Source organism: Stenella coeruleoalba, assembly GCF_951394435.1.
Source record: "Stenella coeruleoalba genome assembly, chromosome: 6".
Taxonomy (NCBI): Eukaryota; Metazoa; Chordata; class Mammalia; order Artiodactyla; family Delphinidae; genus Stenella; species Stenella coeruleoalba.
In genome coordinates this window covers 62,386,808-62,403,694 of record NC_137151.1, presented here as the reverse complement: position 1 = coordinate 62,403,694, position 16,887 = coordinate 62,386,808, and the positions used below count along the sequence as shown (strand labels likewise).

Sequence of the window (16,887 nt, the reverse complement as noted above, 5' to 3'; positions counted from 1 at the left end):
TCTTCCTGCCATGGCTTCTCTCTTGGTTTCTATACTCTGTTTTGTCTTTTTTTCCTTCTCTGAACTACTGTTTAAGGTAATGCATGTAATATTTTCATTCTATCTCAAACTGTTCCCGTATTGCAGCATTTCCCTCTGAGTCAGTGATCCAACCTGGTTTCTTTAAAAAACAGACCTCTTTCCTTGTGAATATGTTTAAGCCATTGGTGGCAACAGTGCCCTCTCATGTAAGATTTGAAGAAGCCCCTCATCTGTCACGTGACTTTTGTATCACCCAGGTTACTTGGCCCCAGCACTTTTTCCAAATACATAATAGTGGTGCTCTGGACTGTCTACTTAAAAACAAATATAAAGTGAATTATTTATTTATAAATTTAGTAGAACGACCTAGTACTCCAGAAATACCAAACAACATACAACCGCCAGCATCAGGTATATTTCCAGGTACATAGATGGTGCAGAGTAATTGTTTACTTGTTGAATGGCTCAATGAATGACTGTGAAATACCAAGTTGTTTAAAAATACAAAGTTTTAAGTAAATTTTTATTGTCTATGTGATATTTTGTTTTTAATCTTGCATTCTATGCTTTATTCCTAATAGGATTTTATAAACTTATCCACTAGTCAATTATTCTAAAATCTGTGCATCTATACTTACTTTGTCATCTGTTATATAGGTCATCCTCAGTAGCACATCTTATACTTTAAGGCTGTGTTTGAGCTTACTTCAGAAATGTACTGTCTAATTTGACTTAACCTAGCTAGTAGAAAATTCTCCATATAGATCTAATTATTGCTCTTTTGACAGATTACAAACCTTTTCTCTCTCAGAATCTCCAGATCATCCTGAGTTCTCCCCTTCCCTCACACTAATTGGTTAACAAGTCCTATCAGTTCTCTCTGCTGAATAGCTATCACATCCTGTCCGTCTTCTCCTAGCCCACCACTCTAATGAAGAACTTTATTACCTCTCACCCGGACTAGTGCAGTTTCCCAGCTGATCTTCCAGCCTCTTGTCTCTTGCTGTGTTCCAGGCCATTGTAGGAACTATCATATTAATTCTAAAAAAATCGAAAACTAGCCCTCTGCTTAAAATTTAGGATGACTTTCCAGGGTAAAGTCTAAACTACAGCATTATTTTGATAATAATACACCCCAGGATTACCCTTCCATCCGTATTTCTTATCCCTCTTCCTCTACTTCAGCATCTAGCACTCTCCATGCTCTTCTCAGCCCTGTCTTTGCACATGCCACCTGCCCTTGGAATGCCTTTGTCTGCCTAACAAGACTCAAAGTCTGATCCTGTGTGAAACCTCTTCTGCCTCCCCCAGGCAAAGTTAGGAATTCTCTGCATTGTAATTCCATAGCACTTCATGCCTAATCACATCACATTATGGTTTTTCTTGATATTTTCTCACTGTTCATTAATAAACATGAACTAACTTTTCAGAATATAATACATTTTAGCTTTCGACAGATTTCTTAAGTGCAGAAATTTGCCTTCTGTCAGATTTCATGGTTAACCAAAAGACAAGTTAATGTAATCTAACCTATCAGTGGTAATTATAACTTCAACTAATAATGAATGCATTTCAGTAATATTGTAAGGTGATAATTATTCAAGAAACTGGCCTCCCAAGGTTGACTTTAGATAATATCAGTGATATTATATATCACACACATTAGCAAAATCATACAAACAATTGGGGGCCAGAAATTTCAACCTTTACTTCCTCTCTAATCCAATTTAGCTTCTAGATTCTGTGGCTTCATTATAGGGTAGTCATCCTAGTTCTTAACAAAATATTTGGCATTATAGATATTACTATTGACGTTTATAGTTTTAAAGCTCTTTCATGCTTTTATTTGGTTTCCATGGCACTCTGAAGTTCAATATTATAATCCTGTTTTAAGAAAGTAAGTGATTCTAGACTCAGAGAATTTGAGTAATGTGCTGGAATTCGCATAAAAGATAAGAACAGTATTTGAATCCTCTTTCTGAAACCATACTCTGATCGCGCTCCTCTTTTTAGTGATACCAGAAGGCAGACAGAACAACGTTTTGAAACCCAAGATTATGGGTCAAGAAAGGCAAATGGTGGGGGGGGGAGCAATCAAGATGGTGGAATAGTAGAATGTGAAGCTCATCTCCTCCCACGAATGCATCAAAAAGACCTCTACATGTGGAATGATTCTCACTGAATATCTACTGCATGCTAGCAGAAGACCTCAGACCTCTGAAAGGGCAAGAAAATCTCCACATAACCGGGTAGGACAAAACTAAAAAGGAAGAAAAAAAGAAAGAAAGGAATTGGGGATGGGACCTGCTCCCCTGGGAGGGAGCTATGAAAGAGGAAAGGTTCCTGCACCCAGGGAAGTCCCCTGATGGGGAGATCAGCAGGGACAGAGGGGGCACTTCTGAGCCTCAGAGGAGAATGCAGCAGCCGGTTTGCAGCAGCTAGAATGGAGAGAGACCTGCACAGATGGTCAGTGCCACCACTCTGCACTCCCCAGCCTGAAACACACATCTGCTGGTGCTGGTGCGGGCCCTCAGGCTTTGGAGATCAGACCCGGGGAGAGGACTGGGGTCGGCTGCATGGAAGCTCCCTGAACAGGCTGGAGTCTGGTGCAGCTGCACCGCGGGTGTACGCACAGGAAGCCTGGGCTGCCTTAGAGGCCAGGCACTGTTGTGTGGGTGGTGCGCAAGGGGAGGGGTGGGGCCCGCCGTTACAGCTTTTTTTCCTGTGTGAGCTCTCAGGTGGCAAGACACAGCCTGCATAAGCTCCAAAAGCAGTTGTGAGCCACCACTGCCCCTAGGCTTCAGGACCAACTGTGAGCCACCACTGGCCCTGTACTTTAGGAGTGGTCTCAAGCCACCAACTCCACCCTGCTGGACTCCAGGAGCAGTCGTGAGCCACCTCTGCTCCCGTTGTGTGCTCCAGGGATGCACATGAGCTGCCACCAGTGCTGAAAACCCCACAGCCCAGGCACCAGCTGCTGCATCTGCACCCTCTTCAAGGAGATAATGACCAGCACATACTGAGGAAAGCGGCGACAGGCATCCATACTAAAAACAGCCCTTGCACCAAAAATATTAAACCCACACGAGCTACACAGGGATGCTCCCACATATAAATAGCCCTCCAAGACCACAATAGACAACTGTTTCTCCTAAACTCACAGAATAAGACAAATATAAATAAAATGAAGAAGCAGAGGAACCACTCCCAGTTAAAAGACCAAGAGAATTCCCCTGAAAGAACAAACAATGAAGCAGATCTCTTCAGTCTAATAGACACCAGTTTCAAAAAGGAGATAATGAAAATACTGAAGGAATTAAGAAAGGCTGTCGAAAGAAATGCAGAGTACTGTAAAAAGGGACTAGAAACTATAAAGAGGAACCAAGAAAAATTAGAAAACTCATTTGTCAAGACAAAGACTGAACTAAAGGCAGTGAATAGCAGAAGAAATAATGCAGAAGAATGAATAAGTGACCTGGAAGATAGAGTAATGGAAATCACCCAATCAGGACAGAAGACAGAAAGCCAAATGAAAAAAAATGAAAACAGTATAAGAGATCTATGGGATAATATAAACCATGCAAATTTATGCATAATAGGGATTCCAGGAGGGGAAGAAAGAGAATAGGGGATGGAAAATGCATTTGAAGAAATTATGGCAGAAAACTTCCCAAACCTAAAGAAGGAAACAGATAACCCAGTACAGGAAGCACAGAGGTAGAAAATCATCCACACATAAATATGACATCAAAACCAGCAATCATGAGGAGAGGAGAGTACAAATACAGGATACTGAAAATGCATTTACAATTAAAAGACCAGCAACTTAAAACAATCTTATTTATACATAGACTGCTATATCAAAACCTCATGATAGGGACTTCCCTGTGGTGGTACAGTGATTAAGACTTTGCCTTCCAGTGCAGGGGGTGCAGGTTTGATCCCTGGTTGGGGAGCTGAGATCCCAGATGCCTTGGGGCCAAAAGATCAAAATATAAAACAGAAGCAATGTAACAAAATTCAATAAAGACTTTAAAATTGGTCCACATCAAAAAATCTTTAAAGAAAAATAAAAACACTTCATGGTAACCACATACTGAAAATCTACAATAGATACACAGAAAAGAAAAAGGAATCCAAACACAGCACTAAAGTTAGTCATCAAATCACAAGAGAAGAGAACAAAAGAGGAAGGGAAGAAAAAAAGACCTCCAAAACAAATCCAAACCAGTTAACAAAATGGTAACAGGACATATATATCGATAATTACCTTAAATGTAAATGAAAGACATAGACTGGCTGAATGTGTACAAAAACAAGACCTGTATATATATGCTGTCTACAAGAGACCCACTTCAGATCTAGAGACACATACAGACTGAAAGTGAGGGGATGGAAGAAGGTATTCCATGCAAATGGAAATTTAAAGAAAGCTGGAGTAGCAATACTCATATCAGACAAAATAGACTTTAAAATAAAGACTGTTACAAGAGACAGAGAAGGACATTACATAATGATCAAGGGATCAATCCAAGAAAAAGATGCAACAATTTTAAATATATATGCACCCACCATAGAAGCACCGCAATATATAAGGCAAATAGTAACAGCCATAAAAGGAGAAATCGACAGTAACACAATAATAGTGGGGGACTTTAACACCCAACTTTCATCAGTGGACAGATCATCCAGACAAAAAAATCAACAAGGAAACACAGGCCTTAAATGACACATTAGACCAGGTGAACTTATATTTATAGAGCATTACATCCAAAAGCAGCAGAATACACATTCTTCTCAAGTGCACATGGAACATTCTCCAGGACTGATCACATGCTGGGCCTCAAAGCAAGCCGTGGTTAATTTACGAAAATGGAAATCATATCAAGCATCTTTTCAACCACAGTGCTATAAGATTAGAAATCAACTACAAGAAAAAACTGTAAAAAACAAAAACACATGGAGCTTAAACAATATGCTACTAAAGAAGCAGTGGATCACTGAAGAAATCAAAGAGGAAATCAAGAAATACCTAGAGACAAATGTCGACAAAAGCACAATGATCCAAAACCTATGGGACACAGAAAAAGCAGTTCTAAGAGGGAAGTTATAGCAATGCAAGCTTACCTCAGGAAACAAGAAAAAGCTCAAATAAACAACCTAACCTTACATCTAAAGCAACTAGAGAAGGAAGAACAAACAAAACCTAAAGTTTGTAGAAGGAAAGAAATCATAAAGGTCAGAGCAGAAATAAATGAAATAGAGTTGAAGAAAACAATAGAAAAGATCAATGAAACTAAAAGATGGTTCTCTGAAAAGATAAACAAAATTGATAAACCTTTAGCCAGACTCATTAAGAAAAAAAGGGAGAGGGTGCAAATCAATAAAATTAGAAATGAAAAAGGAGAAATTACAACAGACACCATAGAAATACAAAGGATCATTAGAGACACTACAAGCAACTATATGCCAACAAAATGGACAACCTGGAAGAAATGATAAACTCTTAGAAAGATACAATCCTCCAATACTGAATCAGGAAGAAATTGCAAATATGAATCGACCAATCACAAGTACTGAAATTGAAGTTGTGATCAAAAAACTTCCAACAAACAAAAGTGCAGGACCAGATGGCTTCACAGGTGAATTCTATCAAACATTTAGGGAAGACTTAACACCTGCCCTTCTGAAAGTATTCCAAAATACTGCAGAGGAAGGAACGCTCCCAAACTCATTTTATGAGGCTGCCATCATCCTGATACCAAAACCAGACAAAGATACTAGAAAAAAAAGAAAACTGCAGGCCAGTATTAGTGATGAACACAGATGCAAAAACACTTAACAAAATACTAGCAAACCAAATCCAAGAATATATTAAAAGGATCATGCACTATGATCAAGTGGGATTTATCGCAGGGATGCAAGCATTTTTCAGTGTCCGCAAATCAGTCAGCATGATAAACCATGTCAACAAACAAGAATAAAAACCATATCATCATCTCAATAAATGCAGAAAAAGCTTTTGACAAAATTCAACACCAATTTATGATAAAAACTCTCCAGAAAGTGGGAATAGAGGGAACATACCTCAACATAATAAAGGCCATATATGACAGACCTACAGCTAACATCATACTCAACGTTGAAAAGCTGGAAGCATTTCCTCTAAGATCAGGAACAAGATAAGGATGTCCTCTCTTGGCACTTTTATTCAACATAGTTTTGGAAGTCCTAGCCGTGGCAATCAGAAGCAAATTGGAAAAGAAGGAAAACTCACTGTTTCCAGATGACATGATACTCTACATAGAAAATTCTAAAGATGCCACCAGAAAACTACTGGAATCCATCAATGAATTCAGTTGCAGGATACAAAATTAATACACAGAAACCTCTTGCATTCCTATACACTAACAACGAAAGATCAAAAAGAGAAATTGAAGAAACAATCCCATTTACCATCGCATCAAAAATAATAAAATACTCAGGAATAGACCTACCTAAGAAGACAAAACACCTGTAATTATGAAAACTACAAGACACCAATGAAAGAAATCAATGATGACACAAACAGATGGAAAGATACAACATATTCTTGGATTGGAAGGATCACAATATTGTCACAATGACTATACTCCCCAAGGCAATCGACAGATTCACTGCAATCCCTAGCAGATTACCAATGGCATTTTTCACAGACCTAGAACAAAACATTTTAAATTTGTATGGAGACACAAAAGACCCCAAATAGCCAAAGTAATCTTCAGAAAGAAAAATGGAGCTGGCGGAATCAGGTTCCCTGACTTCAGACTATTCTACAAAGCTACAGTCATCAAGACAGTTTGGTACTGGCACAAAAACAGAGATATAGATCAATGGATCAGGATAGAAAGCCCAGAAATAAAACCATGCACCTATGGTCAATTAATCTTATGACAAAAGAGGCAAGACAATGGTGAAAAGACATCCCTTTAGTAAATTGTGCTGGGAAAACTGGACAGTTACATGTAAAAGAATGAACTTAGAACATTCTTTAACGCCCTTTTTTTTACATCTTTATTGGAGTATAATTGCTTTACAATGGTGTGTTAGTTTCTGCTTTATAACAAAGTGAATCAGTTATACATATGCATATGTCCCAATATCTCTTCTCTCTTGTGTCTCCCTCCTTCCCACCCTCCCTATCCCACCCCTCTAGGTCGTTACAAAGCACCAAGCTGATCTCCCTGTGCTATGCGGCTGCTTCCCACTAGCTATCTATTTTACGTTTGGTAGTGTATATATGTCCATGCCACTCTCTCACTTTGTCCCAGTGTACTCTTCCCCCTCCCCGTATCCTCAAGTCCATTCTCTAGTAGGTCTGTGTTTTTATTGCCATCTTGCCCCTAGGTTCTTCATGACCATTTTTTTATTTTGTTTTTTTTTTAGATTCCATATATATGTGTTAGCATACGGTATTTGTTTTTCTCTTTCTGACTTACTTCACTCTGTATGACAGACTCTAGGTCCATCCACTTCACTACAAATAACTCAATTTCGTTTCTTTTTATGGCTGAGTAATATTCCATTGTATATATGTGCCACATCTTCTTTATCCATTCATCTGTTGGTGGACACTTAGGTTGCTTCCTTGTCCTGGCTGTTGTAAATAGAGCTTCAGTGAACATTTTGGTACATGTAATACCCTTTTGAAAAATAAACTTAAAATGTATTAAAGACCTAAATGTAAGGCCTGATGCTATAAAACTCTTCAAGGAAAACAAGCAGAACACTCTTCAGCATAAATATGAGCAATATCTTTTTCATCCACCTCCTAGAGTAATGAAAATAAAAATAAGTAAATGGGACCTAATTAAACTCAAAAGCTGTTGCACAGCAAAGGAAACCATAAACAAAACAAAAAGACAACCCACAGAATGAGAGAAAATATTTGCAAATGATGTGACTAACAAGGGATTAATCTCCAAAATCTACAAACACCTCATGCAGCTCAATAGCAAAAAAACAAACAACCCAATCAAAAAATTGGGCAGAAGACCTAAATAGACATTTCTCCAAAGAAGATATACAGATTGCCAACAAACACATGAAAGGATGCTCAGCATCACTAATCATTAGAGAAATGCAAATCAGAACTACAATGAGGTATCACCTCACACCAGTCAGAATGGCCATCATCAAAAAGTCTGAAAACAATAAATGCTGGAGAGGGTGTGGAGGAAAGGGAACCCTCCTGCACTGTTGGTGGCAATGTAAATTGATACAGTCACTATGGAGAATAGTATGGAGGTTCCTTAAAAAACTAAAAATAGAGCTACCATATATATGATCCAGCAATCCCACTCCTGGGCATATATCCAGAGAAAACCATAATTCAAAAAGATACATGCTTCCCAGTGTTCACTGCAGCACTGTTTACAGTAGCCAACACATGGAAGCAACCTAAACTTCCATCAACAGATGAATGGATAAAGAAGATGTAGTACATATATCCAATGGAATTTTACTCAGCCAATAAAAAGAACAAAGTAATGCCATTTGCAGCAACATGGATGGACCTGGAGATTATCATATTAAGTGAAGTAAGTCAAACAGACAAATATGATGTCACTGTATGCGGAATCCAAAAAAAAATGATACAAATGAACTTATTTACGAAACAGACTCACAGACTTAGAAAACTAACTTATGGTTACCAAAGGGGAAAGGTTGGGGGGAAGGGATAAATTGGGAGTTTGGGATTGATACATACACACTACTATATTTAAAATAGATAAGGACCTACTGTATAGCACAGGGAACTCTGCTCAGTATTCTCTAATAACCTAAATGGGAAAAGATACATGTGTATGTGTAACTGAATCACTTTGCTGAACACTTGACTGTACTCCAATATAAAATAAAAAGTAAAAAAAATATATATATAAGAACAGCTTTATTGATATGTAAAAAAAAATAAATTTCTCAGACAAGCAAAAACTAAAAGAATACAGCAATACTAAACCTATCCTTAAGGAAATATTGAAAAGTCTTCTCTAAATAGAAAAGAAATAAGAATATATAGGAAAGAGAAAATCACAGTTGGAAAGCAAATCACCTGAATAAGCCAGTACACAGATTTTAAAAAAAAATCAGAAAATTTCTGTGAAAGTGATGATAACCACAATGAACAGCAAAAGGAAGAACATGAAGATGTAAAAAGATGAGTGAGAAGAGTAAGAAAAAGTGGATTTTTTTTTTCATTTCCTAGAATGTGTTTGAGCGTATATGACTACCAGTCTAAGGCAAGTAGATACAGGATGGGGTTCACATACTTGAAAAACAAGGTAACCACAAGTCAGAAACATACACTAGATTCACAGAAACCAAAAAGAAGAGAACATAAGTATAATACAAAAGAAAATAATCAAACCACAAAAGGAAAAAGAAAAAAAAGGGACCAAGCAGAAATATAAAATCAACGGGAAAACAAGGTTAAAATGCAATAAATACATATCTATCAATAACTACTTTAAATGTCAATGGAGTAAATGCTCCAATCGATAGACACAGTAGCAGATTGGATAAAGAAAACAAGAGCCTACAATATGCTGGCTACAAGAGACCCACTTTAGGGCAAAGGACACACATGGATTGAAAGTGAATGGATGGGAAAAGATATTTCATGCAAATGCAAATAAAAAGAAATCAGGAGTTTCATTGCTCATATCAGACAAAATAGACATTAGAACAAAGACCATAAAGATAGATAAAGAAGGACACTATATAATGATAAAAGGAACAATACAAGAGGAGGATTTTATACTCATCAACATATATGTACTTAATATAGGAGCACCCAAATACATAGAACATACTAAAGGGAGAAATTGACAAGAATACAATAATAGTAGGAGACATTTACACCCCACTCACATCAATGGACAGGTCTTCTGGACAGAAAATCACTAAGGCAACAGATCCTAAGTGATATAGTCAAACAGTCAGACTTACTTGATATGTTCAGGACGTTACATCCAAAAAAACAATACGCATTCTTCTCAAGTGCACGTGGAACATTCTCTAGGATTGACCACATACTAGGGCACAAGACAGGCCTCAACAAATTTAAGAGTATAGAAATTATCTCAAGCACCTTTTCTGACAACAATGGCATAAAACTAGAAATCAACCACAGAAAAAGAAATGAGAAAAAAATGATTTCATGGAGACTAAACAACATGCTGCTAAAAAACCAATGGGTGAACAATGAAATCAAAGAGGAAATTAAAAAATACCTGGAGACAAATGACAATGAAAACACAACCATACAAAATCTATGGTGTATGGCAAAAGCATTTCTTAGAGGGAAGGTTATAGCAATATAGGCCTTCCTCAAAAGACAAGAAAGATCTTAACAGCCAAATCTACCACTTAAAAGAATTAGAAAAAGAAGAACAAACAAAACCTGAACTCAGCAGAAGGAAGGAAATAATAAAGATCATAAAGGAAATAAGATAGAGATTAAAGAGATAGGAAATATCAGTAAAACCAAGAGCTGGTTCTTTGAAAGGGTAAAGCTTCTGCACAGGAAAGGAAACCATAAACAAAATAAAAGGACAGCCCACAGAAAGGGGGAAAATATTTGCAAATGATACAACTAACAAGGGCTTAATTTCCAAAATATACAAACAGCTCATACAACTCAACAATAAAAATACAACCCAATTGAAAAATGGATAGAAGACCTAAATAGACATTTTTCCAAAGAATAAATACAAATAGTCAATAGCCACGTGAAAAAATGTTCAACATCGCTAATTATTAGAGAAATGCAAATCAAAACTACAATGAAGTACCACCTCACACTGGTCAGAATGTCCATCATTAAGAAATCTATAAATAACAAATGCTGAAGAGGATGTGGAGAAAAGGGAACCCTCCTGCACTTTTGGTGGGAATGTAAGTTGGTACAGACACTATGGAAAACAGTATGGAGGTTCCTGAGAAAATTAAAAATCGAATTACATTTTATGATCCAGCAATCCCACTCCTGGGTATATATCCAGACAAAACTCTAATCCAAAAAGAAACATGCACCCCTGTGTTCATAGCAGCACTATTCACAGTAGCCAAAACATGGAAACAATTTAAATGTCCATTGATAGAGGAGTGGATAAAGAAGATATGGTACATATATACAATGGAATATTACTCAGCCATAAAAAATGAAATAATGCCATTTGCAGCAACAGGGATGCAACTAGAGATTATCATACTAAGCAAAGTAAGTCAGAAAGAGAAAGACAAATACCATATAATATCACTTATATGTGGAATCTAAAATATGACTCAAACGAAACTATCTACAAAACAGACTCAAGGACATAGAGAACAGATTTGTGGTTGCCATGGCGGAGGGGGCTGGAGGAGGGATGGAGTGGGAGGTTGGGGTCAGCAGAGGTAAGCTATTATATGTGGAATGAATAAACAGCAGTGTCCTACTGTATAGCACAAAGAACTATATTTAGTATCCTGTGATTAATCACAATGGAAAAGAATATTTTAAAGTGTATATATATGTGTAACTGAATCACTTTTCTGTACAGCAGAAATTCACACAACATTGTAAATCAACTATATACATCAACAAAAATTTTTTAAAAGGCAAATGATGATGTCAACCTGGATTATTTTGACATCATGTAAAAGAATAGGTGCAGAGCTTACAGAGGTTCCTTTTTTAATGATATTTTGCTAAAACATATGTAAAATTTGCCATGTTAGCCATTCTTAAGTGTATTGTTCAGTGGCATTAAGTACATTCACATTTTTGTGTAACCATCAACCATGATCCATCTCAAGAACTTTTTCATCATTCCAAACTGAAATTCTGTACACTAACTCACCATTCCCTGTAGGCCCTGGCAACCACCACCTACTTTCTGCCTCTATGAATTTGATTGCTCTAGATACCTTCTACAAGTGGAATCATACAGTATTGTCCTTTTTTGTCTGGCTTATTTCACTTCATATAATGTCTTCAAGGGTTATCCATGTTGTAGCGTGTCAGAATTTCCTTTTCAAGTTGAATAATGTGCCATTATATGTATATATCATGTTTTGTTTATCCATGCGTCCATTGGTGGACATTTGGGTTGTTTCCAGCTTTGGCTACTGTGAATGATGCTGCTGTGAACACTGGTATACAAATATTTGATTAGGTGCCTGCTTTCAGTTCTTGGGGGTATATACCCAGAAGTGGAAGTGCTGGATTATATGGTATCTTCTCTTTTCTTGGAAAATAGAAACAGGATAAATTTCTTTTAAAAGTTTTTGTTAGTGTGTGTGTTTTAATTCTAGGAATTCACCCTATCAAAGTGAATCAAATAGCTTATATAAATAAGGATTTTTATAAATTCCCTACTATGAGTCCTGTGCTAATTGAAACTGGTGAGCCCAAATATTAATACATAAAAAACACAACTATAGAGAAATAAAATGTGAGCCATCAATAGAATAGAATATTGTGCAGTCACTAAAGTGTTTTTGAAGTCCATTTAATGACAATTGGGAAATGTTTACTATATAATGTTGAATCAAAATCAGAACCCCAAGTGTGACTCCAACTTTGTATATATGTAAGCAACATATTTCACTCTTTACATTTAAATATTTATAAATTGATTTTTACTCATAAATATATGACAGGAAACGTACCAAAATGTGGTAATCTCTAGTTGGTGGGAATATGAGTGATTTTTTTTCTCCTTTATACTTTTCTGTACTTTTCCAAATTTTCTAAAGTGTCCATACGTTATTTTCACTATCTTAAAATGTATTAACATGATTCTCAAAATTTAGTATCCTAGTGATGAGAAAGAACTGAATAGAATTAGAAGAAGCCATTCTAGAAACCTGTCAGGAAATGATACCTGGGACTAAATAACTAGTTCTTTTTCCTTAGAAGATAATATAGGATTAAAATACTGGGACTAGTATGTTAAGGTTATAATATGGTAAGCTGGTATCGAGTGTGTTAGGTACATGTACACCTTAAGGTAAGTCTGCAGTAAAATTATTGCCCACCCTAAACATTATCATCAACGTGTACTGTTCTCACCCGCTTCCTAGCTGCAGTAAGTAGGGAAGCAGGTCTCAGAGGTAGACTTCCCCTGTGCAATCAAATTGATCCTCCTGAATTTTACATTTAAGAGTCTAGATTCTACAGAGGCTGTTTCTAGGTTTTGGTCCCAGGAATGACAATTGAAAAGTAAGACACAACAAATGTACATTTTTATAGATTTGCCTATATTGAACATTCTCTCACTGTGACCAAACCAACCCATCCCTTATCATTTGATAAATCATCCATTGTCTGTACAGTCTCTTTAGAGACTTATAACCTCTAAGGCACTAAATTTAAATTTATATTTAAATTGCACTTCATTTGAAGCAAAGTATACTTTAATGAAGAAGGATTTTAACCACCAAAGCAAAAGCTATAAAATGTCCATAACTGAAATGTTCTTTGTTTCTAGATAATTATATGACATTATCTCATTTAATTGATCTCCTAAGAAGATGTGGAAAACTTGAGGATGTTCCAAGATTTTTCTTAATGGCTGAGAAACGTAACTCCAGAGCAAAACTGGAGCCAGGATTTCAGTACTGTAAAGGACTATATCTTTGGTAAATTTATTGGCAAATAAATTCTACATAATAGGTTGTTTTCATCATTGTGACTAAAGTAGAATACACTTTGAATTTTTAAAATTCTATATTTTAAAATATAATAGTTTTATTTACAAAACAAATTATAAACGACTTAAAGTTTGTAGTTAGTGATTGCAATAAGTAATTTTTTTTAAACATCTAACAAGGTATACTGGAGAACCAAATGATGCCCTTCGACATTTTAATAAGGCTCGGAAAGACAGTGACTGGGGCCAAAATGCCCTTTATAATATGATAGAAATCTGTCTGAATCCAGATAATGAAACTATTGGAGGTGAAGTATTTGAAAATCTGGATGGAGACCTGGGGTGAGTAGTATTTGACAAGTTACTCTTTTTTCCAGAAACACTGGTTGGGGATAATCAAGGATATCTTATAAAAGAGAACTAAATTCCAGGATAGCACTAATGGCAGTTTAGCGAATAAATCATAGCTGGGAATAACTGTTCTCTGAAACAAGCATGACATACTTTTAGAAGGTTTTCTAAATCAGAACAGACATGCTATTGAAGACACTCCCCTAATTGCTCTGTGGAAAATAGAATGAATCGTAGGGTGATTACCTTGGCAAAAATTGTCCGCATAATAATAATAGTAACTTCTTAACAGATGGCTCTCTGCCAGATCTTGGCTGTATACTGTATATGCATTGCCTTATTTATTCCCTTTAACAATGTGTGAAAAAGCTCCAAGTTAACCTAACGTGATGGAGTTAGAAAATGGTGGAGGCAAGATTTAGACTGAGTCCTCCCTGGCCTCAGAGCGCCATCTGTTGGCCACTCTGGTGCACTGCGGGTAAGTGGTTATACTTCTGTCAGGCTACACTTGTTGCTCGCCCTCTCCTCAGGGTCAGGGAAGGCAGGGTGGGGAGTGTATAAGGGTGTAAGGGGAGTAGGAGAGGTCACTGCCCCCAGGAGCATGCATGCAATTTACCTGGTCGGCAAGGCAGTGTCTGAAGCCATTCAGTCTTGCAACAAAACAGAAGTGAGTTAAATTGTTATTAAGTGTTGCAGGAATTCATAGAAAACATAGTGCAGAGCAGTCAGGGGAAGCTGCTTAGAGGAGTGGGAGAAATGAAAACCTGACTGCTGAGAGGTTTCAGTGGCAGTCCTGAAGGCTTGGATTACAGAGACCATTGAAAGATTTAGAGCGGGGGAGAGGCATTTTTAATTTTTGTTTGTTTTAGAAAGGTTAAGGAAACATTCTGTTTTGCAACTATAGGCTGTCCCCATGGAAATCTTCAGCAATAGGTTGAAAACACCAAATTTGGAATATAGAACTCAGAAGGGAGGTCACAGCTTGAGATACAGATTTGGGGGATAGGTGCTCAGAGAGGGTTGTTGGAACCCCATGAATGGCCTCTTTTCGAGTAGAATGTAGTGACGGAAGTCTGAGAACTAAATTTGGGGTGTGCTAACATTTAAGGAGATTGGAGGAAGGGAGGTAAGGATAGGGCAATGACTGGTGGAAAGAGAAGGAAAACTGTAATCTTACAGAAGAAACAAAAGGAGGGGAGCTTGAAAGAAGATTACCAACAGTGTAAAATGTTTTAGAGAAGGTAAAAGCCTGAGAAGAAGATCAATAGCTTTAGTGATTAGGCTTTAAGAATTTAATTTCCTTTCATTAATTGATTTATTTATACATTATATCTGGGTGTGGGTATGTATATAAGAAAATTGCTATTACACATTCAAATTATTGCACTTAAAATTTATAACCTCTTGACAAGTAAAGAATTACTTTTCTGAGAACCTAATAGGCACCTTGGGTGAGGAACATTAGTATACTTTATATGTCTGGCAAACTTAGATTCAAATCTATTAGCTATGTGATCTTTGGCAAATTACTTTATCTGTTGGAGCCTTGGTTTTCTCATATGTAAAATGGATTCAGCGTACACTGAATGAAATAACACAGTGCTTGGCACATAGGAAGTGCTTTAACAAAGTTAGTTACTTTCTGCTCACTCCTTTTTTTAATTAATTATTTTTTAATTGAAGTATATAGTTGATTTACAGTATTTTATAGTCTCCCTTCTTTCTTTCGTTTTCTGAGTAGGTATGCTATTTGATAATTGTATAATTCTACTTACCCTGAATTCTAGTTTTATATTAGCTAAAACGAACACATTTACCACAGGTGTACGGTATCCAATTTTTGTTTTCAGTCTAAAGTGAATAAATGTTTAATGGTGTTTTATTGAAGCTATGTTAGTTTTGTTTTTAAAACTGTAACTGTGCTTTACTTTGTATTAGAAGAGAATGAGTGACATTCTTCAGTAGGATTACTTTTAAATTGGTGAGAAAAATAGAAACCAATGTACCCTAATCTCAATGAATTTTACTTAATGAGTGATAGACATAGATTTATTTTGTATTGTATACAGTAATTCAACTGAGAAGCAAGAGTCTGTGCAGTTAGCAGTGAGAACAGCAGAAAAGCTCCTTAAGGAACTAAAACCTCAGACTGTTCAGGGTCACGTGCAGCTTCGCATAATGGAAAACTGTTGCCTAATGGCTACCAAACAGAAATCTAATGTCGAGCAGGCACTGAATACCTTCACTGAAATAGCAACGTCGGAGGTTAGTAGATTTTCTTTTTCAACTTCATGTTAGCTTTCCTTGGTGGTTTTGAAATATGTACTTTAATTAGTTATTTGTTTTCTGAAGATTGACTTCATTATTTACTGTTATTAAAAATTAGATATATAGTTTGGTATGATTTTACATCATGTACCTTTGTTTTCAGAGGAGACATTATTACATGTTGACGTGTTGTTATGTTTATCTCTATTAGAACAGTGAGTTCTAGAGAAGGGAAATTCTGCAAGAGGGCATAAATTAATTCTCAAGGGAATGGCTTTATCCTCTGTGTTGTTAAGTGTAGCCTAGGTTAACTTACTAAGTGAAAACAAACACCTGGCTGCCTTGATAGCTCACCTTTTCACTTATGTGAACTTGAAATTTTTCCAGCTCTAGAGCTAAGTGAGATCAGTACTGACAACTTATAATTCAGTCATGCAGATAATGATGTTGTTCTTTAGTGACACTGAAATCACCCCGTGATAATAATAATAAATATTAAATAATAATAAATTATTTTATTACTATTAGATCAAAGGCTTTCTCCTCTTTTCAGCCCATTCAGATCCAC

The 16,887-nt window shown here is 36.5% G+C and overlaps 1 protein-coding gene across 2 annotated transcripts in view; it reads left to right on the top strand.

The window, feature by feature from the left end:
* TTC21B (tetratricopeptide repeat domain 21B) overlaps positions 1-16,887 on the top strand; it is an 86,069-nt gene that overhangs the window by 55,361 nt on the left and 13,821 nt on the right. For both annotated transcript variants that reach the window (XM_079923941.1, XM_079923940.1), the window contains exons 23-25: positions 13,539-13,689; positions 13,881-14,042; positions 16,121-16,316. In XM_079923941.1, the coding sequence (XP_079780067.1) occupies positions 13,539-13,689; positions 13,881-14,042; positions 16,121-16,316 (509 nt within the window). The remainder of the gene's footprint in view (positions 1-13,538; positions 13,690-13,880; positions 14,043-16,120; positions 16,317-16,887) is intronic.